At 45.2% G+C, this 24,642-nt stretch overlaps 1 protein-coding gene across 2 annotated transcripts in view; it reads left to right on the top strand.

The window, feature by feature from the left end:
- VPS50 (VPS50 subunit of EARP/GARPII complex) overlaps window positions 1–24,642 on the top strand; it is a 215,986-nt gene that overhangs the window by 40,144 nt on the left and 151,200 nt on the right. For both annotated transcript variants that reach the window (XM_073677354.1, XM_073677353.1), the window contains exon 6: window positions 11,193–11,263. In XM_073677354.1, coding sequence (XP_073533455.1) covers window positions 11,193–11,263 — 71 coding nt within the window. The remainder of the gene's footprint in view (window positions 1–11,192; window positions 11,264–24,642) is intronic.

Genomic DNA, 24,642 nt, shown 5'->3' with positions numbered 1-24,642 from the left:
TTCCCAAATGGTAGCGTTTAATTAAATATTAACACAAAAAAAAAGAAAAAAAAAAAAGCTACATTGCTTAAAAAAAAAAAAAAACTACATAAAAAAATAAAAAAGTTCTGGCTTTTTAAATGTGGAGATGGAAAAACGAAAAAAACAAACAAAGCCCACAACAAATTGCTGTATCTTTTAAGTCTCAAAATAGTTCTAAAGGGGTTAAGGGAATATCCAGCACATCCTCGCCCTTTCATTAGTATTTGTGGCTGTTTTCTTCCTTGGTCTCTAGTAATTCTATCTGTTCTTTAAAAAAAAAAAAAAAAAGAAACAACAACAAAAAAAACATATAAAAAATATAATTTCTGTGCCTGGACGCCGGTCCCTGGTTAGCAGCTCCTGGAGTTTCTGTGCTGTACGGATTGGTAAATTAGAAGTGGCTGGTTTCCAGTCGCGTCTGCTCGCTGTTCCTGTGATATCGGGGGTCATGCTTGGTTGAATCTCATCCATTCTTACTTCTATAAATTGCCTTTCTATAAACCATTTGTTGACCTTCTACCTTCCCTGCGAATTGTTATTTGTTTTGTTTTTTTTGAGCAGATTAATGAAAGATTTCGGTGCTCCGATGAGCTGGTTCTAGTAGTTGCTTTTATTTCATTTTCTTTAATGTTTGCTGTTCTTGACCTTGCACGGTGTTTGTCGCTTTTTTTTCTTTTTTATAATGTTTGTCTTTTACGTTTCTGTATTTTAAATGGTTATTTAATACAAAAAATTGTCCCCTTTTTTGGTGTGTAGACAGATGGGGGTCATTTCTGCCCACAATTGATTAATATGTAACTCCTGTATCCTTGCATGTTTTGAGGTTCTGAAGCAGCTCAGGTCCATATTATGAATTTCATACAGTACCTGGAACTCTGAACCATATAATCGGCTCTGAGAACCTGCCAGTCAATCAAGGGTTAACCAAGATGACGAACCTGAAGCTGATGTGGGACAGACTTCTGTAGGAAAAGATCACCTGCGTCTATATAACCTATTTTTACAATTAAAGTGACAGGTCTCCTGTTACTTGAGGGCAACGCATTGGTATCGGAACAACAGTTTTCTATGGTTTAATTCAGGATTATCATTTATTAATAGATAGAGAACGCCTGTGAGTCCTGCTTCCTCCTCCCATTCTTAAAAAAACAAAAATAAAACTGTGTGAGTCTTACTGCTCCTCCCCACACACAAGAAAACCTTTGAGTCCTTTTTCCCCTGTCCACATAGTCTGTGAGTCTTTTTTTTTTTACCCCTTACATACAAAGATGCCCACACCTTCACATTCCTCATTCATACCGTTGGGGCAGGGAGAAGGCGGACTCCCAGGCTTTCTCTAGAAGTGGGCAGGCAGAAGGCGGTCTCCCAGGCTTTCTCTATGAGTGGGCAGGCAGAAGGCGGTCTCCCAGTCTTTCTCTAGAAGTGGGCAGGGAGAAGGTGGACTCCCAGGCTTTCTCTAGAAGTGGGCAGGCAGAAGGCGGTCTCCCAGGCTTTCTCTAGAAGTGGGCAGGCAGAAGGCGGTCTCCCAGGCTTTCTCTAGAAGTGGGCAGGCAGAAGGCGGTCTCCCAGGCTTTTTCTATGAGTGGGCAGGCAGAAGGCGGACTCCCAGTCTTTCTCTAGAAGTGGGCAGGGAGAAGGCGGTCTCCCAGGCTTTCTCTGGAAGTGGGCAGGGAGAAGGCGGTCTCCCAGGCTTTCTCTATGAGTGGGCAGGCAGAAGGCGGTCTCCCAGGCTTTCTCTAGAAGTGGGCAGGCAGAAGGCGCACTCCCAGGCTTTCTCTAGAAGTGGGCAGGCAGAAGGCGCACTCCCAGGCTTTCTCTATGAGTGGGCAGGGAGAAGGCGGACTCCCAGGCTTTCTCTATGAGTGGGCAGGCAGAAGGTGGACTCCCAGGCTTTCTCTAGAAGTGGGCAGGCAGAAGGCGGACTCCCAGGCTTTCTCTAGAAGTGGGCAGGCAGAAGGCGGTCTCCCAGGCTTTCTCTAGAAGTGGGCAGGGAGAAGGTAGACTCCCAGGCTTTCTCTAGAAGTGAGCAGGCAGAAGGCTGTCTCCCAGGCTTTCTCTAGAAGTGGACAGGCAGAAGGTAGACTCCCAAGCTTTCTCTAGAAGTGGGCAGGCAGAAGGCGGTCTCCCAGGCTTTCTCTATGAGTGGGCAGGCAGAAGGCGGTCTCCCAGGCTTTCTCTATGAGTGGGCAGGCAGAAGGCGGACTCCTAGGCTTTCTCTATGAGTGGGCAGACAGAAGGCGGTCTCCCAGGCTTTCTCTAGAAGTGGGCAGGCAGAAGGCGGTCTCCCAGGCTTTCTCTATGAGTGGGCAGGCTGAAGGTGGACTCCCAGGCTTTCTCTAGAAGTGGGCAGCAAGAAGGCGGTCTCCCAGGCTTTCTCTATGAGTGGGCAGGCAGAAGGTGGACTCCCAGGCTTTCTCTAGAAGTGGGCAGATAGAAGGTGGACTCCCAGGCTTTCTCTATGAGTGGGCAGGCAGAAGGTGGACTCCCAGGCTTTCTCTAGAAGTGGGCAGGTAGAAGGTGGACTCCCAGGCTTTCTCTATGAGTGGGCAGGGAGAAGGTGGACTCCCAGGCTTTCTCTATGAGTGGGCAGGGAGAAGGTTTACTCCTAGGCTTTCTCTATGAGTGGGCAGGCAGAAGGTGGACTCCCAGGCTTTCTCTATGAGTGGGCAGGGAGAAGGTTTACTCCTAGGCTTTCTCTAGAAATGGGCAGGCAGAAGGCGGACTCCCAGGCTTTCTCTAGAAATGGGCAGGCAGAAGGCGGACTCCCAGGCTTTCTCTAGAAGTGGGCAGGCAGAAGGCGGTCTCCCAGGCTTTCTCTAGAAGTGGGCAGGCAGAAGGCGGTCTCCCAGGCTTTCTCTATGAGTGGGCAGGCAGAAGGTGGACTCCCAGGCTTTCTCTGTGAGTGGGCAGGCAGAAGGTGGACTCCCAGGCTTTCTCTATGAGTGGGCAGGGAGAAGGCGGACTCCCAGGCTTTCTCTATGAGTGGGCCGGGAGAAGGCGGACTCCCAGGCTTTCTCTATGAGTGGGCAGGCAGAAGGCGGACTCCCAGGCTTTCTCTATGAGTGGGCAGGCAGAAGGCTTACTCCCAGGCTTTCTCTAGAAGTGGGCAGGCGGAAGGCGGTCTCCAAGGCTTTCTCTAGAAGTGGGCAGGCGGAAGGCGGTCTCCAAGGCTTTCTCTAGAAGTGGGCAGGCAGAAGGCGGTCTCCCAGGCTTTCTCTAGAAGTGGGCAGGGAGAAGGGAGGATGCTGACAAACAATGTTGCTCTTCGCCACTGCTCCTTTCTCTGTATTTTGTCTGCAGCGATGGCTTCATGTCAGCGGCACACATCACCGCTGCAGCCAATCACTGAGCTCAGCAGGTAGTAATGTCTAATTGTAGAAATGAAAAAAAACGAAACCTAAAAAATTGCAGTATTAATGGGTTAAGCGAGGAGTTGACAAAATTCTGTTACATATGGAGCCTTCGATGGGGTAGCGGAGGTGATGGTGCAAACCTTACCCCGTCAAGGCGTACGATGCAGACGTTTGGGATTTATCTCTTGCAGTGAAGCATCCTGAACATCAGGGCGATTAATAGGGTTGTTTGGGGGCCATTGTTTTCACCCTTTACCGTTGCTTGCATAAACATGATATGCACGACCGTTCCCTGTCCTTTTAAAAGAGCACATAAATAGGAGTTTGGCAGCTGCTGGACTTTGTGTATTTGGAAATAACCCGTGCACTCACTTAATCATTTTTCCAAGGGGAAACAAATTGGAGCAATCTGTGGCCAATCTCCAGTGCTCAAAACAATTTGTAAAAACCAATTTGTTTTTGTTCAATAGCTTTTTGTTTGGATCATGTGTTTCTGTGGGATAAGTCAGTGTGCGCACCCTCGTAAAAACTCAAGTCCCACTTCAGATTTTGGAGCCGCTCTCAGATACTCGGCCGTTTAGATTTTCGCTGCAGTTGTAACGGTAATTGCTGGGTAACTGAACACTTGTATCGTCACATGTGCAACGTTGTAGATCCTGCAAAAAATAAAGGGGACTATTAGCAAAATTGCAAAAAAAAAAAAAAGTTCACCCCAAAACTTACCCATGTTATGTTTCCCACTTCCACCAGGGTGTCCTCCACAATGATACACTCTTTCATACATCTCCGCTCTCTTCATTTATCAGTCCGCTCATGCTCTTCGCTCAGTCATTAATCTACGACTCTCATCTCTCCATATTATATCTTCTGTCTGCAGGACTTCTCCCGTGCTGCACCTTTTCTGTGGATTGCACTTTCCTGGACCTCAGCTCTTATCCTTCTCAGTTTTAGGCATGAAGTGAAACCAAATTTCCTGTGTCGCTTACTGTTGATTATTTAACCATACTTGTCCCTTGCTGCTAAAAAAAAATTATAAATCCGTATTCTTGTAACATGTTATATGTATTTTTTTTACATTTTAGTAATTTTTTGAGAAATGAAGGGTGCAATTTTATTTTATTTATTTTTTTTTATTAATTTTTACTATTATTATTATAATAATAATAATATAATATTAGTCTTACTAGGGGACTTGAACCTGCAATCGCTTATACAAGGGGCTGGACTTTATAGGTATATGAACTTGTCAGATACAGAGAAGCCTTCAGTAGATCCTTGGCTGACATGACAAATCCAGCGGCACCCCATTTCCAACCTCTTAATTGCCGCTGTAAAATTTTACAAAAACATCTGATTTTATTTGAGCTAGCTGACATTGAAGCAGTTAGACTCTGTGCCAGCTGTACAATGCAGCCAGCACCGTTGTTGTATGGAGCAGGAACAGCTCCAGAGCCCGTTCAGTTTATGCAGTGTGCACAGGGTTTGACCGAGTGCTGGTGCCGGTCCTGGAAATGACACTTGTGCTTATGGAAGACCCATACCCACTTCTTGCAGTTCAGACTTGCTTCTCTGCTGGTAGAAATGAACTTTCCCTAAAGGGGGCAACAAATTAAGAGTAAGTAGGAGCCATAGTTTTTTTTTTTTCGTGTAAAACAGTAAAATATTTTTTTAAAAAAACTATTTTAGGTGACTTTACACAGAATAAGCTGTCATTTGTGTACATGAGGAACAACAAAATTTTTGTACAATATTTGACTTTTATCCTGTGGTTTTCACCAGTCTTACAGTTAGCAGGCTTTGTCTATATTTTAAAGTTGTCTCTGAACTAGTGGGTGTAGACTAGCTGCTATGATGTCTCCAATGCACAGCACACACAGACATGAAGAAAGATTCCTGCTCTACTTTGTCTATGTAGCGCATGTTCAGAAGCAGCAGCAGCAGCATGGAGAACATTATACAGCGGCACTGAGCAGTGTAACTGTGAATCCAGCACTGGGGCATTGTCTCTATTTTAAAGTTGTCTCTGAGCTAGTGGATGTAGACTGGCTACTAAGATGTCTTCCATACACAGCACATAGAGACATGAAGAAGGATTCCTGCTCTACTGTGTCTATGTAGCGAATGTTCAGAAGCCGCAGCAGCATTGAGGACATTATACAGCAGCACTGAGCAGTGTAGCTGTGAATCCAACACTGGGGTTAGATAAACACTTACTCGAAAGCAGTAGCACGGTCTGTCACAGCTCCTGCCTTCTCTCATCCTCCTTTTATAAAGGTCAATAAGCAACTGTAATCTCACCCTTCTGTGATCTGACAAGTCCATCTTGTCTTGAGCAGAATGGATTTTATCAGCGGTTTTAGAGTAAATGTTCAGATCATGAGGCAATGGGGAGAAGAAGGGGCTCATAAGTGGAGAAAGAAGCAGATTCTCTGTAGATATGTTACACAGTTTCTTATATTTGCTCGTGCTATTGATTTATGCAAAGACTGTTGAAGCGACCAATTAAATTGTGAGTTGTGTGAAATGAGTACACAGGCCATTTATAGAGAATAAGTAACCGGGTGAGCCGCAGAGGGTATGGGTACTACTCTTAAAATTATTAGATTTGGCCCCAAACTACAATACCTTATGTTATAAATCAGTATGAAAATATATTTATTCTCCATCCTGAATTTAGGAATCCACTTATTTTATCATACATTTATAATACCCGAACTTCCAAAAAAAAACCCCAAAACTAATAACAGAAGTGACGCGCGACGGAGTGATGGCTGTGTTGCGATAGATTTCGCAGTGTCTCCAGTAAGGGGCTGATAAGTATGAGAGCTGCCAGAGACGGATCCCCGAGGAATAAAAGCAATGATTCATTTACTGAAATCAAAATGTCAAGCACGGCTTCGCATCAGACTTTTCTCATGTACTTTTTGGAAGCAATTTTGGCAATTTTCAAGGGCCGCACCCTTACAGATCTCCGGAATATCGAGATTCACTTCTAAGTACAGCTGGATATGTATGTGGCCGCGAAGACGAGAGCAAGCGGGGGGGGGGGGAAAGGGAAAGTATTATCAAAGTTTTATACTTTTTTTTTTTTTTTTTTTAGAATGAAGTTGTTGAATTTCATCTTTTAATAATGGGTTTAACAAAATCTTGCATGTAACGGGGTCGTACAGTTTGAAACAAAATATTTTTTTTTTTACATGTGATTAAAGTATAAAGAAAAAGATGTCCCGTTCTCCAGATATTGGCCTCGCTCCCTGTATAGACTAGTGCTATGAGCCAAGGGGGCTGGCTAAGCCAGACCCCTTCATTTAAGTGGGGAGAAAACATTTGGAAATTTGTAATTAAAAAAAATATATAAATAAATTAGTTTTTCATCTCCAACATTTGTTATTTTTCCATCGATTGGGCTGTATAACTTCCTGTTTTTTCTTTGGCGAGGCCAGGTTTTTATTGGGGGTGCATACGACATTTTGATCTTTTTTTTATTGTAGAGAAGTGCAGCTTCTGAAAAATGTCAATTTTGATGTTTTGATTTCTTTTTCCCTTATTACAATGTTTATGGAACTGATTCAATAATTTTATGTTTTTATAAATTGGACGTCTATGGACTCGGCGATGCTGATTTTTAAACTGGGGGGGGGGGGGGGGGTGCAATTCCAAATTTTATATATTCTTAAAAACATTTTTTTTCTCTCCACTTCCCTGGGGGCCTTGAACCTTGTTCTTTATAAATACTGCGGTACTCCAAGAGTTGCAGCATATAGAAAAAGATGACTTTCTTCTATGAAGTCCAACCACCGGAGTAGACGAAGAAGGAAGCAATTGGGGCCTTTAGCAGACCTCAGACCTGCCAGGACAACCCTTTTGTGTACCAGCATCCAATCCATGTAAAGGGTCAAACCGCAGCGATCAGAGCCAGCTGTGGTCGCTGCTGTTATAGCCAGATGCCAGCTGTATAGCACAGCCGGCCTCTGCTGGGTACCACGTGGGCTCAATTCTTGATATCGCATTTGATGCTAAATCATTTTTGCTTTTTTTTTTTTTTGTTTTCATTAACAATATTGCACCTTTTGCCTTCTATAACCTTTGTGCAGCACTGTCCATTGCTGGCTGCAGAATGAGTCAACTGAGCCTTTGCCAGTGAACCTTGTAATGCGAGAGTTTGTAACTCTATTACCTGCCTTATGAGCTCTTCTCATCTGATTTATGACCACAGACCACATCAAAGTTGAATGTGCGGGAAAACTAAGTGCATGTAAAAGCAAAACGGTGCAACGTGTGCAATGAAACCCAATTTCAAAAAAGCAAAAAATATATATTTTTTAAGACATTTTTCTACTCTTATCACTGATGGGAAAAGTGGAAAGCCAAATGCAGCTGTGAACTTGGCCTAAGTTTTAAGACATAAAACCGGACTACACAATTCCTTGCCGCGTCCTCCCTTGCCGCGTCCTCCCTTGCCGCGTCCTCCCTTGCCGCGTCCTCCCTTGCCGCGTCCTCCCTTGCCGCGTCCTCCCCTGCCGCGTCCTCCCCTGCCGCGTCCTCCCCTGCCGCGTCCTCCCCCGCCGCGTCCTCCCTGGCCGCGTCCTTCCCCGCTGTCTCCTCATCTGCGATCTGCTGCAAACAATACTCTGTTCTGATATGCGGATTCTAAAGTATAACCCGAGCACGGTGCTTGCATTAGCCGAGTGCACAGACTGACTATGCCAGTTATTGATCAGGGCCCAGCGCTCCGTTCCAGGACCAGCAATTATCTCAGCAGGTCAGTGACCAGGTGAGGTGGATGTGCGGAGATCACACAGCACTACAAGCCATCCTGACCATAATGCCAATTATTCTCCCATCTCTGTACGCCCTCGCTGGAGTGTCAAACGGTGATATTAGCCGCAGATTTCACCATACGCTGCTTTCCCATCCCCCTGTCCATGGCGAATCCTATGGTGTAATATATACAAATTACCCACATATATACAAGCAGCACGGTGGCTCAGTGGTTAGCACTGTATACAGTGGCTCAGTGGTTAGCACTGATGCTTTGCAGCGCTGGAGTCCTGGGTTCAAATCCCACCAAGGACAACATCTGCAAGGAGTTTGTATGTTCTCCACGTGTTTGCATGGGTTTCCTCCGGGTTCTCCGGTTTCCTCCCACACTCCAAAGACATACTGATAGGGGAATGTAGATTGTGAGCCCCAATGGGGACAGTGCCCATAATGCCTGTAAAGCGCTGTGGAATTAATGGCACTATATAAGTGAGTAAAATATATACAATCCTCAACATTGAAGTTGTAACGCCTAGAAGGAAAAGTGGTGGAATTCTTTAGGATGGGGATCTACAAATGATGAAGAAAATGGAAACTTCATTTTCAAAACATCTATTCAGTTTGGAGTATGAGCCACATGCAGAAATCCTGCACCTATCACTGAGGTTATTAATGGTCGTCTGAGGAAGGTTCTGCCACTGAATGCACTTGAGCAAATCATCAAGATCCGCTGCCAGCAGCTCCTTTGTAATCACCGACTAATGACGTCAAAGATGTGTGCGATGGGAGATATGTCTGGGGGCGAGCACCCAAAAACACTACAAATACTGGCTGGTGATGATCTCGTGTATCCTTTATCTATCCCTCATCCCCTCAAGATGGCTGGACCATCATTGTAAATAAGCCCCTGTACTTTGTGTCACCCCCACCTCATTGTAGATTGTAAGCTCTTACCAGCAGGGTCGTCATTATTTTTGCTTTAATTATTGTATAATCTTTAGCTATGTTACTTATGACTGTTGTATATGAACCTCTGAATTGTAAAGCGCTGCGGAATATGTTGGTGCTATATAAATAAAGATTATTATTCATATGAGGCCTGCTGTTGTGAGAGTACTGTGCAAAAGTTTAAGGCAGGTGTGGGGGGGGGACAAGCCACAATATAAAGCTGCATTTACAATAAAAGATAATGGTGGACGAGCGTCATTGAGAACAGTTATTTTGCAGTGTGCACAGGGCAAAAGATTATCGCTCTCAACTGCGCATCATCTGACATTAACAGAAGTCGCACTGCCAAGAACCATGACAGACAATAGACACTGAGCAAAGTGTGTATTGCTCAGTGTGTGTCGCCTAAGATGGTAAACCACCGCAGCTCGGTCCATGTAAATGAACCCTAAGAATACTTTCAAAAATAGAAGTGTTATTTGCATTTAATTGATAAAAATTAACTGTGAACAAAAGAGCGAAAAATAAAATCAATATTTGGTGACCGACCTTTGCCTTCATCTGTCCTTCTCGGTCACCTGTCACTCAACAGTTTTTGAAGGAACTCAACAAAGAGGTTATTCTAAACATCTTGGAGAACTGACCACAGATCTTCTGTGGATGAGGCTTGTACAGATCCTTCTGCCGCTTCATGTGATCCCAGACAGACTGGATAATGTGAGATCAGGACTCTGTGGGGGCCGGATCATCACTTTGGGGATTCTTTGTCCTCCTATCAGTTCTTAATGACATTGGCTGGATGTTTGGGGTTGTTGTTCTGTTGTAGAATAAATTTGGAGCCAATCAGACGCCTCCCTGATGGTATTACATAGTGGATAAAGTATCTGCCTGTATTTTTCAGCATTGAGGGCAGTGACCAAACCCTCTCTATTGGCTGAAGTGAAGCCACACACTTGCCAGGCCCTCCACCGTGCTTCACTGTTCCTTCAGACCCTCATTATTGGGCAGCTTTCCTTCCCTTTAGGAACAGACTTCCTTCTAATTCAGCTAAATTTTTCACATTTTGACTCATCAGTCCAGAACACCTGCTGTCATTTTTGTGCACCCAGGTTCCTATGTTTTCATGCATAGTTGAGTCTCTTGGAATTGTTTTCACGTTAAAGGTTTGCGTTTTGGCCACAATTCTTCTATGAGGACCATGTCTGGCCAGACTTCTGCAAACAGTATATGGGTGTAGCTGTGTCCCACTGGTTACTGCCGGTTCTGAGTTGATGGCACTGCTGGATATCTCCCTACTTTGAAGTGAAGTAACATGGTGTGCCTTTCATCTGCTGCACTAAGTTCCCTTGGCCGATCACTGCATCTACGGTCCTTAACGTTGCCCATTTCTTGGTGTCCTCCATGCTGAGAAATGCAGTCAGATACTTATCCATCATGTAATACCATCTGATTGGCTCCAATAATGAGCTGAAACATACAGCGAGTGTCGTTAAGGAATATCTTCAGTGTAAAGAAGAACAAGGAGTAGGTTGCCAGTGCCTGTTACAAGGTAATTATTACGACCTCTAACCTAGTGATCATGAGAGGAAATGATTGGGCATGTTAAAATCCAACATGCCCAATCCTTCTCTGTGCTCCTGACTTCCTTCAGGGACAGTCTGGACCCCTCCTTACACATTAAATGATCAGTCATTCATGGCGAAATATGAGATCTGGAGGTGTATAAGTGAGGGACATCGGATAACCCCTTATGGGAACTTTGCTCCATAAAGTTGGACAACCCCTTTGCATGCGACTCTCTGGTTCTCCCTGACAGTCCTTTTGTCCTTGAGGAACCCTTCTGCGGGCGACTGCTGGGATAATGGCGTTGTGAGCGCACACTTCGGCAGTTGTCTTTATGTTCGCCCCCTCTCCCATCAGATAAATGCTGCTTTTTAGTATCTTTTACAACTTCCTTGTAGAATCGGAGCCGGAGGACGAGGAGACAGTAAATATCTTTATTAGCAGCATAACTTTCCTCATTTATGTGGCGGCACATTTCATAATAGTGATGTATGATCCGGACTAATCATGGCCAATGTGTGACCGCTGGTCTCCTTTGTTTTGCAGGAGTTGGAGCGTGTTACGTCTCTACAGGCGAGTCTTCAGCTGGCTGCCGTCATCTGCACTAATGGACGGAGGTAACGACACCAGGACAATGACGGATACTCTTCTATTGGATTGTCATTAGGAAATAGAAAAGAGAATGGATAGCGAGCGGGTTTTTATTTTTTCTTCTTTCTAATGTTGTTCTTGAAGGTTAATCGTACAAAAAATGTCCTGTTCAAGACCTCTGCTTGTGGTGTTTGCTTAAGCTCTGGCTCTGAGAAGTTGACATGACCTAGTGCTGATAGCCTAGGAGGGTTATGCATGCAGCCGTAGAATACCAACGGCATGGCCGCTGGGCTGATCGGAGCCTGAAATCTGGGTTACAGCATTTCCTGTGCCTCCTCTCTGCCTGTATATTCTACCATAGCCTGTGCATCCTCTCTGTCTGTATATTCTAGCATAGCCTGTGCCTCCTCTCTGTCTGTATATTCTAGCATAGTCTGTGCCTCCTCTCTGTATATTCTAGCATAGTCTGTGCCTCCTCTCTGTCTGTATATTCTAGCATAGTCTGTGGCTCCTCTCTGTCTGTATATTCTAGCATAGCCTGTGCCTCCTCTGTCTGTATATTCTAGCATAGCCTGTGCCTCCTCTCTGTCTGTATATTCTAGCATAGCCTGTGCCTCCTCTCTGCCTGTATATTCTAGCATAGCCTGTGCCTCCTCTCTGTCTGTATATTCTAGCATAGTCTGTGCCTCCTCTCTGTCTGTATATTCTAGCATAGCCTGTGCCTCCTCTCTGCCTGTATATTCTAGCATAGTCTGTGCCTCCTCTCTGTCTGTATATTCTAGCATAGCCTGTGCCTCCTCTCTGTCTGTATATTCTAGCATAGTCTGTGCCTCCTCTCTGTCTGTATATTCTAGCATAGCCTGTGTCTCCTCTCTGTCTGTATATTCTAGCATAGGCTGTGCCTCCTCTCTGTCTGTATATTCTAGCATAGCCTGTGCCTCCTCTCTGTCTGTATATTCTAGCATAGCCTGTGCCTCCTCTCTGTCTGTATATTCTAGCATAGTCTGTGCCTCCTCTCTGTCTGTATATTCTAGCATAGCCTATGCCTCCTCTCTGTCTGTATATTCTAGCATAGCCTGTGCCTCCTCTGTCTGTATATTCTAGCATAGTCTGTGCCTCCTCTGTCTGTATATTCTAGCATAGCCTGTGCCTCCTCTCTGTCTGTATATTCTAGCATAGCCTGTGCCTCCTCTCTGTCTGTATATTCTAGCATAACCTGTGCCTCCTCTCTGTCTGCATATTCTAGCATAGCCTGTGCCTCCTCTGTCTGTATATTCTAGCATAGTCTGTGCTTCCTCTCTGTCTGTATATTCTAGCATAGTCTGTGCCTCCTCTGTCTGTATATTCTAGCATAGTCTGTGCTTCCTCTCTGTCTGTATATTCTAGCATAGTCTGTGCCTCCTCTCTGTCTGTATATTCTAGCATAGCCTGTGCCTCCTCTCTGTCTGTATATTCTAGCGTAGCCTGTGCCTCCTCTCTGCCTGTATATTCTAGCATAGCCTGTGCCTCCTCTCTGTCTGTATATTCTAGCATAGCCTGTGCCTCCTAAACCTGTATGTTCTAGCATAGTCTGTGCCTCCTCTCTGTCTGTATATTCTAGCATAGCCTGTGCCTCCTCTCTGTCTGTATATTCTAGCATAGCCTGTGCCTCCTAAACCTGTATATTCTAGCATAGTCTGTGCCTCCTCTCTGTCTGTATATTCTAGCATAGCCTGTGTCTCCTCTCTGTCTGTATATTTTAGCATAGCCTGTGCCTCCTCTCTGTCTGTATATTCTAGCATAGCCTGTGCCTCCTCTCTGTCTGTATATTCTAGCATAGCCTGTGCCTCCTCTCTGTCTGTATATTCTAGCATAGCCTGTGCCTCCTCTCTGTCTGTATATTTTAGCATAGCCTGTGCGTCCTCTCTGTCTGTATATTCTAGCATAGCCTGTGCCTCCTCTCTGTCTGTATATTCTAGCATAGCCTGTGCCTCCTCTCTGTCTGTATATTCTAGCATAGCCTATGCCTCCTCTCTGTCTGTATATTCTAGCATAGCCTGTGCCTCCTCTGTCTGTATATTCTAGCATAGCCTCTGCCTCCTCTCTGTCTGTATATTCTAGCATAGCCTGTGCCTCCTCTCTGCCTGTATATTCTAGCATAGCCTGTGCCTCCTCTCTGTCTGTATATTCTAGCATAGCCTGTGCATCCTCTCTGTCTGTATATTCTAGCATAGCCTATGCCTCCTCTCTGTCTGTATATTCTAGCATAGCCTATGCCTCCTCTCTGTCTGTATATTCTAGCATAGCCTTTGCCTCCTCTGTCTGTATATTCTAGCATAGCCTATGCCTCCTCTCTGTCTGTATATTCTAGCATAGCCTGTGCATCCTCTCTGTCTGTATATTCTACCATAGCCTGTGCATCCTCTCTGTCTGTATATTCTAGCATAGCCTGTGCCTCCTCTCTGTCTGTATATTCTAGCATAGTCTGTGCCTCCTCTCTGCCTGTATATTCTAGCATAGCCTGTGCCTCCTCTCTGTCTGTATATTCTAGCATAGCCTATGCCTCCTCTCTGTCTGTATATTCTAGCATAGCCTATGCCTCCTCTCTGTCTGTATATTCTAGCATAGCCTATGCCTCCTCTCTGTCTGTATATTCTAGCATAGCCTGTGCCTCCTCTCTGTCTGTATATTCTAGCATAGCCTGTGCCTCCTCTCTGTCTGTATATTTTAGCATAGCCTGTGCCTCCTCTCTGTCTGTATATTTTAGCATAGCCTATGCCTCCTCTCTGTCTGTATATTCTAGCATAGCCTATGCTTCCTCTCTGTCTGTATATTCTAGCATAGCCTGTGCCTCCTCTCTCTGTATATTCTAGCATAGCCTATGCCTCCTCTCTGTCTGTATATTCTAGCATAGCCTGTGCATCCTCTCTGTCTGTATATTCTACCATAGCCTGTGCATCCTCTGTCTGTATATTCTAGCATAGCCTGTGCCTCCTCTCTGTCTGTATATTCTAGCATAGCCTGTGCCTCCTCTCTCTGTATATTCTAGCATATCCTGTGCATCCTCTGTCTGTATATTCTAGCATAGTCTGTGCCTCCTCTCTGTCTGTATATTCTAGCATAGCCTGTGCCTCCTCTCTGTCTGTATATTCTAGCATAGCCTGTGCCTCCTCTCTGTGTGTATATTCTAGCATAGCCTCTGCCTCCTCTCTGTATATTCTAGCATAACCTGTGCCTCCTCTCTGTCTGTATATTCTAGCATAGCCTGTGCCTCCTCTCTGTCTGTATATTCTAGCATAGCCTGTGCCTCCTCTGTCTGTATATTCTAGCATAGCCTGTGCCTCCTTTCTGTCTGTATATTCTAGCATAGCCTGTGCATCCTCTCTGTCTGTATATTCTAGCATAGTCTGTGCCTCCTCTCTGTCTGTATATTCTAGCATAGGCTGTGCCTCCTCTCTGTCTGTATATTCTAGCATAGGCTGTGCCTCCTCTCTGTCTGTATATTCTAGCATAGCCTGTGCCTCCTCTCTGCCTGTATATTCTAGCATAGCCTGTGCATCCCCTCTGCCTGTATATTCTAGCATAGTCTGTGCATCCTCTCTGTCTGTATTTTCTAGCATAGCCTGTGCCTCCTCTCTGTCTGTATTTTCTAGCATAGCCTGTGCCTCCTCTCTGTCTGTATTTTCTAGCATAGCCTGTGCCTCCTCTCTCTGTATATTCTAGCATAGCCTGTGCCTTCTCTCTATCCTTTTATTCTAGCATAGTCTGTGCCTCCTCTCTGTCTGTATATTCTAGCATAGTCTGTGCCTCCTCTCTGTCTGTATATTCTAGCATAGCCTGTGCCTCCTCTGTCTGTATATTCTAGCATAGCCTGTGCCTCCTCTCTGTCTGTATATTCTAGCATAGCCTGTGCCTCCTCTCTGTCTGTATATTCTAGCATAGCCTGTGCATCCTCTGTCTGTATATTCTAGCATAGCCTGTGCCTCCTCTCTCTGTATATTCTAGCATAAGCTGTGCCTCCTCTCTGTCTGTATATTCTAGCATAGCCTGTGCCTCCTCTCTTTCTGTATATTCTAGCATAGCCTGTGTCTCCTCTCTGTCTGTATATTCTAGCATAGCCTGTGCCTCCTCTGTCTGTACATTCTAGCATAGCCTATGACTCCTCTCTGTCTGTATATTCTAGCATAGCCTGTGCATCCTCTCTGTCTGTATATTCTACCATAGCCTGTACATCCTCTCTGTCTGTATATTCTAGCATAGCCTGTGCCTCCTCTCTGTCTGTATATTCTAGCATAGCCTGTGCCTCCTCTCTGTCTGTATATTCTAGCATAGTCTGTGCCTCCTCTCTGTCTGTATATTCTAGCATAGCCTGTGCCTCCTCTCTGTCTGTATATTCTAGCATAGCCTGTGCCTCCTCTCTGTCTGTATATTCTAGCATAGGCTGTGTCTCCTCTCTGTCTGTATATTCTAGCATAGCCTGTGTCTCCTCTCTGTCTGTATATTCTAGCATAGCCTGTGCCTCCTCTCTGTCTGTATATTCTAGCATAGCCTGTGCCTCCTCTCTGTCTGTATATTCTAGCATAGTCTGTGCCTCCTCTCTGTCTGTATATTCTAGCATAGTCTGTGCCTCCTCTCTGTCTGTATATTTTAGCATAGCCTGTGCCTCCTCTCTCTCTGTATATTCTAGCATAGTCTGTGCCTCCTCTCTGTCTGTATATTGTAGCATAGCCTGTGCCTCCTCTCTGTCTGTATATTCTAGCATAGTCTGTGCCTCCTTTCTGTCTGTATATTGTAGCATAGCCTGTGCCTCCTCTCTGTCTGTATATTCTAGCATAGTCTGTGCCTCCTCTCTGTCTGTATATTCTAGCATAGCCTGTGCCTCCTCTCTGTATATTCTAGCATAGCCTGTGCCTCCTCTCTGTTTGTATATTCTAACATAGTCTCTGCCTCCTCTCTGTTTGTATATTCTAGCATAGTCTCTGCCTCCTCTCTGTTTGTATATTCTAGCATAGCCTGTGCCTCCTCTCTGTATATTCTAGCATAGTCTGTGCCTCCTCTCTGTTTGTATATTCTAGCATAGCCTGTGCCTCCTCTCTGTATATTCTAGCATAGTCTGTGCCTCCTCTCTGTTTGTATATTCTAGCATAGCCTGTGCCTCCTCTCTTTTTGTATATTCTAGCATAGCCTGTGCCTCCTCTCTGTATATTCTAGCATAGGCTGTGCCTCCTCTCTGTCTGTATATTCTAGCATAGCCTATGCCTCCTCTCTGTCTGTATATTCTAGCATAGCCTGTGCCTCCTCTTGTTTGTATATTCTAGCATAGCCTGTGCCTCCTTTCTGTTTGTATATTCTAGCATAGTCTGTGCCTCCTCTCTGTTTGTATATTCTAGCATAGCCTGTGCCTCCTCTATGTTTGTATATTCTAGCATAGCCTGTGCCTCCTCTCTGTATATTCTAGCATAGCCTGTGCCTCCTCTCTCTGTATATTCTAGCATAGCCTATGCCTCCTCTCTGTCTGTATATTCTAGCATAGTCTGTGCCTCCTCTCTGTTTGTATATTCTAGCATAGCCTGTGCCTCCTCTCTGTTTGTATATTCTAGCATAGCCTGTGCCTCCTCTCTGTATATTCTAGCATAGCCTGTGCCTCCTCTCTGTCTGTATATTGTAGCATAGTCTGTGCCTCCTCTCTGTCTGTATATTCTAGCATAGCCTGTGCCTCCTCTCTGTCTGTATATTCTAGCATAGCCTGTGCCTCCTCTCTGTCTGTATATTCCAGCATAGCCTGTGCCTCCTCTCTGTCTGTATATTCCAGCATAGCCTGTGCCTCCTCTCTGTCTGTATATTCTAGCATAGTCTGTGCCTCCTCTCTGTCTGTATATTCTAGCATAGTCTGTGACTCCTCTGTCTGTATATTGTAGCATAGCCTGTGCCTCCTCTCTGTCTGTATATTCTAGCATAGTCTGTGCCTCCTCTCTGTCTGTATATTGTAGCATAGCCTGTGCCTCCTCTCTGTCTGTATATTGTAGCATAGCCTGTGCCTCCTCTCTGTCTGTATATTCTAGCATAGCCTGTGCCTCCTCTCTGTCTGTATATTGTAGCATAGTTACATAGTTTATAAGGCCGAAAAAAGACAAGCGTCCATCCAGTTCAGCCTATTTCTTGTGCACTGCAGCTATTCCGCAGCGTTGATCCAGGGGAAGGCAAAAAAAAAACCCATGCGGTATAGGCCAATTTACATCATTGAGGAAAAATTCACTTCCCGACACCAATCTGGCAGTCAGATGAAATCCCTGGATTAATTAACTAAGCATAAGATGTAATTTTATTGTTCTCAAGAAATGCGTCCAGGCCTCTCTTGAACTCATTAAGTGAGTTGGACATCACCACTTCCTCTCCCAGAGAGTTCCAGAGTCTCACGGCTCTGACCGTAAAGAATCCCCTTCTATGCTGGTGCAGGAACCTCCTTTCCTCCAGACGCATAGTGTGCCCCCTCATCTTTGTCACCATCCTTGGTATAAACAGGTCATGGGAGAGATCTCTGTACTGCCCCCTGATGTATTTATACATGTTTATGAGGTCTCCCCTAAGCCTTCTCTTTTCCAATGTAAATAGGCCTAATTTTGACAACCTCTCTGGGTATTCTAGTCCCTCCATTCCCTTTATTACCTTAGTCGCCCTCCTTTGTACCCTCTCTAGCTCCAATATGTCTTTCCTGAGCACCGGAGCCCAGAACTGTGCACAATATTCTAAGTGCGGCCTTACCAGCGCTTTATACACAGGAAGAACAATGTTCTCATCATATGCCCCTATTCCTCTTCTGATGCATGCCATGACTCTATTTGCCTTCGCAGCTGCTGCCTGACACTGGGCACTCCAATTTAATTTGCTATTAACCAAGACGCCCAGGTCCTTCTCCATGTCAGATTTCCCCAACGGTTTCCCATTTAATATGTATGGGTGACTGCTGTTTTTCTTTCCCATGTGCATGACCTTACATTTATTGGCATTGAACCCCATTTGCCAATTTTTGGCCCAACTCCCCTGTGCCTCCTCTCTGTCTGTATATTCTAGCATAGTCTGTGCCTCCTCTCTGTCTGTATATTCTAGCATAGCCTGTGCCTCCTCTCTGTCTGTATATTCTAGCATAGTCTGTGCCTCCTCTCTGTCTGTATATTCTAGCATAGCCTGTGCCTCCTCTCTGTCTGTATATTCTAGCATAGCCTGTGCCTCCTCTTTGTCTGTATATTCTAGCATAGCCTGTGCCTCCTCTCTGTCTGTATATTCTAGCATAGTCTGTGGCTCCTCTCTGTCTGTATATTCTAGCATAGCCTGTGCCTCCTCTCTGTCTGTATATTCTAGCATAGCCTGTGCCTCCTCTCTGTCTGTATATTCTAGCATAGCCTGTGCCTCCTCTGTCTGTACATTCTAGCATAGCCTGTGCCTTCTCTCTGTCTGTATATTCTAGCATAGCCTGTGCCTCCTCTCTGTCTGTATATTCTAGCATAGTCTGTGCCTCCTCTCTGTCTGTATATTCTAGCATAGTCTGTGCCTCCTCTCTGTCTGTATATTCTAGCATAGCCTGTGCCTCCTCTCTGTCTGTATATTCTAGCATAGCCTGTGCCTCCTCTCTGTCTGTATATTCTAGCATAGCCTGTGCCTCCTCTCTGTCTGTATATTCTAGCATAGTCTGTGGCTCCTCTCTGTCTGTATATTCTAGCATAGCCTGTGCCTCCTCTCTGTCTGTATATTCTAGCATAGTCTGTGCCTCCTCTCTGTCTGTATATTCTAGCATAGTCTGTGCCTCCTCTCTGTCTGTATATTCTAGCATAGCCTGTGCCTCCTCTCTGTCTGTATATTCTAGCATAGCCTGTGCCTCCTCTCTGTCTGTATATTCTAGCATAGTCTGTGCCTCCTCTCTGTCTGTATATTCTAGCATAGTCTGTGCCTCCTCTCTGTCTGTATATTCTAGCATAGTCTGTGCCTCCTCTCTGTCTGTATATTCTAGCATAGTCTGTGCCTCCTCTCTGTCTGTATATTCTAGCATAGTCTGTGCCTCCTCTCTGTCTGTATATTCTAGCATAGCCTGTGCCTCCTCTCTGTATATTCTAGCATAGGCTGTGCCTCCTCTCTGTATATTCTAGCATAGCCTATGCCTCCTCTCTGTCTGTATATTCTAGCATAGTCTGTGCCTCCTCTCTGTTTGTATATTCTAGCATAGCCTGTGCCTCCTCTGTTTGTATATTCTAGCATAGCCTGTGCCTCCTCTCTGTATATTCTAGCATAGCCTGTGCCTCCTCTCTGTCTGTATATTCTAGCATAGTCGGTGCCTCCTCTCTGTCTGTATATTCTAGCATAGCCTGTGCCTCCTCTCTGTCTGTATATTCTAGCATAGCCTGTGCCTCCTCTCTGTTTGTATATTCTAGCATAGCCTGTGCCTCCTCTCTGTCTGTATATTCTAGCATAGCCTGTGCCTCCTCTCTGTCTGTATATTCTAGCATAGCCTGTGCCTCCTCTCTGTCTGTATATTCTAGCATAGTCTGTGCCTCCTCTCTGTCTGTATATTCTAGCATAGTCTGTGCCTCCACTCTGTCTGTATATTGTAGCATAGCCTGTGCCTCCTCTCTGTTTGTATATTCTAGCATAGCCTGTGCCTCGTCTCTGTCTGTATATTCTAGCATAGCCTGTGCCTCCTCTCTGTCTGTATATTGTAGCATAGCCTGTGCCTCCTCTCTGTCTGTATATTGTAGCATAGCCTGTGCCTCCTCTCTGTCTGTATATTCTAGCATAGCCTGTGCCTCCTCTCTGTCTGTATATTCTAGCATAGCCTGTGCCTCCTCTCTGTCTGTATATTGTAGCATAGTTACATAGTTTATAAGGCCGAAAAAAGACGAGCGTCCATCCAGTTCAGCCTATTTCTTGTGCACTGCAGCTATTCCGCAGCGTTGATCCAGGGGAAGGCAAAAAAAAACCCATGCGGTATAGGCCAATTTACATCATTGAGGAAAAATTCACTTCCCGACACCAATCTGGCAGTCAGATGAAATCCCTGGATTAATTAACTAAGCATAAGATGTAATTTTATTGTTCTCAAGAAATGCGTCCAGGCCTCTCTTGAACTCATTAAGTGAGTTGGACATCACCACTTCCTCTCCCAGAGAGTTCCAGAGTCTCACGGCTCTGACCGTAAAGAATCCCCTTCTATGCTGGTGCAGGAACCTCCTTTCCTCCAGACGCATAGTGTGCCCCCTCATCTTTGTCACCATCCTTGGTATAAACAGGTCATGGGAGAGATCTCTGTACTGCCCCCTGATGTATTTATACATGTTTATGAGGTCTCCCCTAAGCCGTCTCTTTTCCAATGTAAATAGGCCTAATTTTGACAACCTCTCTGGGTATTCTAGTCCCTCCATTCCCTTTATTACCTTAGTCGCCCTCCTTTGTACCCTCTCTAGCTCCAATATGTCTTTCCTGAGCACCGGAGCCCAGAACTGTGCACAATATTCTAAGTGCGGCCTTACCAGCGCTTTATACAGAGGAAGAACAATGTTCTCATCATATGCCCCTATTCCTCTTCTGATGCATGCCATGACTCTATTTGCCTTCGCAGCTGCTGCCTGACACTGGGCACTCCAATTTAATTTGCTATTAACCAAGACGCCCAGGTCCTTCTCCATGTCAGATTTCCCCAACGGTTTCCCATTTAATATGTATGGGTGACTGCTGTTTTTCTTTCCCATGTGCATGACCTTACATTTATTGGCATTGAACCCCATTTGCCAATTTTTGGCCCAACTCCCCTGTGCCTCCTCTCTGTCTGTATATTCTAGCATAGTCTGTGCCTCCTCTCTGTCTGTATATTCTAGCATAGTCTGTGCCTCCTCTCTGTATATTCTAGCATAGCCTGTGCCTCCTCTCTGTCTGTATATTCTAGCATAGTCTGTGCCTCCTCTCTGTCTGTATATTCTAGCATAGCCTGTGCCTCCTCTCTGTCTGTATATTCTAGCATAGCCTGTGCCTCCTCTCTGTCTGTATATTCTAGCATAGCCTGTGCCTCCTCTCTGTCTGTATATTCTAGCATAGCCTGTGCCTCCTCTCTGTCTGTATATTCTAGCATAGCCTGTGCCTCCTCTCTGTCCTTACATGCTAGCATAGCCTGTGCCTCCTCTCTGTCTGTATATTCTAGCATAGCCTGTGCCTCCTCTCTGTCTGTATATTCTAGCATAGCCTGTGCCTTCTCTCTGTCTGTATATTCTAGCATAGCCTGTGTCTCCTCTCTGTCTGTATATTCTAGCATAGCCTGTGCCTCCTCTCTGTCTGTATATTCTAGCATAGTCTGTGCCTCCTCTCTGTCTGTATATTCTAGCATAGTCTGTGCCTCCTCTCTGTCTGTATATTCTAGCATAGTCTGTGCCTCCTCTCTGTCTGTATATTCTAGCATAGTCTGTGCCTCCTCTCTGTCTGTATATTCTAGCATAGGCTGTGTCTCCTCTCTGTCTGTATATTCTAGCATAGCCTGTGCCTCCTCTCTGTCTGTCTATTCTAGCATAGTCTCTGCCTCCTCTCTGTCTGTATATTCTAGCATAGTCTGTGCCTCCTCTCTGTCTGTATATTCTAGCATATTCTGTGCCTCCTCTCTGTCTGTATATTCTAGCATAGGCTGTGCCTCCTCTCTGTCTGTATATTCTAGCATAGCCTGTGCCTCCTCTCTGTCTGTATATTCTAGCATAGCCTATGTCTCCTCTCTGTCTGTATATTCTAACATAGCCTGTGCATCCTCTCTGTCTGTATATTCTACCATAGCCTGTGCCTCCTCTCTGTCTGTATATTCTAGCATAGCCTGTGCCTCCTCTCTGTCTGTATATTCTAGCATAGCCTGTGCCTCCTCTCTGTCTGTATATTCTAGCATAGTCTGTGCCTCCTCTCTGTCTGTATATTCTAGCATAGCCTGTGCCTCCTCTCTGTCTGTATATTCTAGCATAGCCTGTGCCTCCTCTCTGTCTGTATATTCTAGCATAGTCTTTGCCTCCTCTCTGTCTGTATATTCTAGCATAGGCTGTGCCTTCTCTCTGTCTGTATATTCTAGCATAGGCTGTGCCTCCTCTCTGTCTGTATATTCTAGCATAGCCTATGCCTCCTCTCTGTCTGTATATTCTAGCATAGCCTGTGCATCCTCTCTGTCTGTATATTCTACCATAGCTTGTGCATCCTCTCTGTCTGTATATTCTAGCATAGCCTGTGTCTCCTCTCTGTCTGTATGTTCTAGCATAGTCTGTGCCTCCTCTCTGTCTGTATATTCTAGCATAGGCTGTGCCTCCTCTCTGCCTGTATATTCTAGCATAGGCTGTGCCTCCTCTCTATATATTCTAGCATAGCCTGTGCCTCCTCTCTGTATATTCTAGCATATCCTGTGCCTCCTCTCTGTATATTCTAGCATAACCTGTGCCTCCTCTCTGTCTGTATATTCTAGCATAGCCTGTGCCTCCTCTCTGTCTGTATATTCTAGCATAGCCTGTGCCTCCTCTCTGTCTGTATATTCTAGCATAGCCTGTGCCTCCTCTCTGTCTGTATATTCTAGCATAGCCTGTGCCTCCTCTCTGTCTGTATATTCTAGCATAGTCTGTGCCTCCTCTCTGTCTGTATATTCTAGCATAGCCTGTGTCTCCTCTCTGTCTGTATATTCTAGCATAACCTGTGTCTCCTCTCTGTCTGTATATTCTAGCATAGCCTGTGCATCCTCTCTGTCTGTATATTCTAGCATAGTCTGTGCCTCCTCTCTGTCTCTATATTCTAGCATAGTCTGTGCCTCCTCTCTGTCTGTATATTCTAGCATAGCCTGTGTCTCCTCTCTGTCTGTATATTCTAGCATAGCCTGTGCCTCCTCTCTGTCTGTATATTCTAGCATAGTCTGTGCCTCCTCTCTGTCTGTATATTCTAGCATAGCCTGTGCTTCCTCTCTGTCTGTATATTCTAGCATAGCCTGTGCCTCCTCTCTGTCTGTATATTCTAGCATAGTCTGTGCCTCCTCTCTGTCTGTATATTCTAGCATAGCCTGTGCTTCCTCTCTGCCTGTATATTCTAGCATAGCCTGTGCCTCCTCTCTGTCTGTATATTCTAGCATAGTCTGTGCCTCCTCTCTGTCTGTATATTCTAGCATAGTCTGTGCCTCCTCTCTGTCTGTATATTCTAGCATAGTCTGTGCCTCCACTCTGTCTGTATATTGTAGCATAGCCTGTGCCTCCTCTCTGTTTGTATATTCTAGCATAGCCTGTGCCTCCTCTCTGTCTGTATATTCTAGCATAGCCTGTGCCTCCTCTCTGTCTGTATATTGTAGCATAGCCTGTGCCTCCTCTCTGTCTGTATATTGTAGCATAGCCTGTGCCTCCTCTCTGTCTGTATATTCTAGCATAGGCTGTGCCTCCTCTCTGTCTGTATATTCTAGCATAGCCTGTGCCTCCTCTCTGTCTGTATATTGTAGCATAGTAACATAGTTTATAAGGCCGAAAAAAGACAAGCGTCCATCCAGTTCAGCCTATTTCTTGTGCACTGCAGCTATTCCGCAGCGTTGATCCAGGGGAAGGCAAAAAAAAACCCATGCGGTATAGGCCAATTTACATCATTGAGGAAAAATTCACTTCCCGACACCAATCTGGCAGTCAGATGAAATCCCTGGATTAATTAACTAAGCATAAGATGTAATTTTATTGTTCTCAAGAAATGCGTCCAGGCCTCTCTTGAACTCATTAAGTGAGTTGGACATCACCACTTCCTCTCCCAGAGAGTTCCAGAGTCTCACGGCTCTGACCGTAAAGAATCCCCTTCTATGCTGGTGCAGGAACCTCCTTTCCTCCAGACGCATAGTGTGCCCCCTCGTCTTTGTCACCATCCTTGGTATAAACAGGTCATGGGAGAGATCTCTGTACTGCCCCCTGATGTATTTATACATGTTTATGAGGTCTCCCCTAAGCCTTCTCTTTTCCAATGTAAATAGGCCTAATTTTGACAACCTCTCTGGGTATTCTAGTCCCTCCATTCCCTTTATTACCTTAGTCGCCCTCCTTTGTACCCTCTCTAGCTCCAATATGTCTTTCCTGAGCACCGGAGCCCAGAACTGTGCACAATATTCTAAGTGCGGCCTTACCAGCGCTTTATACACAGGAAGAACAATGTTCTCATCATATGCCCCTATTCCTCTTCTGATGCATGCCATGACTCTATTTGCCTTCGCAGCTGCTGCCTGACACTGGGCACTCCAATTTAATTTGCTATTAACCAAGACGCCCAGGTCCTTCTCCATGTCAGATTTCCCCAACGGTTTCCCATTTAATATGTATGGGTGACTGCTGTTTTTCTTTCCCATGTGCATGACCTTACATTTATTGGCATTGAACCCCATTTGCCAATTTTTGGCCCAACTCCCCTGTGCCTC

Source organism: Phyllobates terribilis, unplaced genomic scaffold (genome assembly GCF_046119375.1).
Source record: "Phyllobates terribilis strain yellow unplaced genomic scaffold, ASM4611937v1 Scaffold_4__5_contigs__length_816908805, whole genome shotgun sequence".
Lineage (NCBI taxonomy): Eukaryota > Metazoa > Chordata > Amphibia > Anura > Dendrobatidae > Phyllobates > Phyllobates terribilis.
Note: the sequence above shows the minus strand (reverse complement) of the source record. Positions and strands in the feature narration are given on the sequence as shown.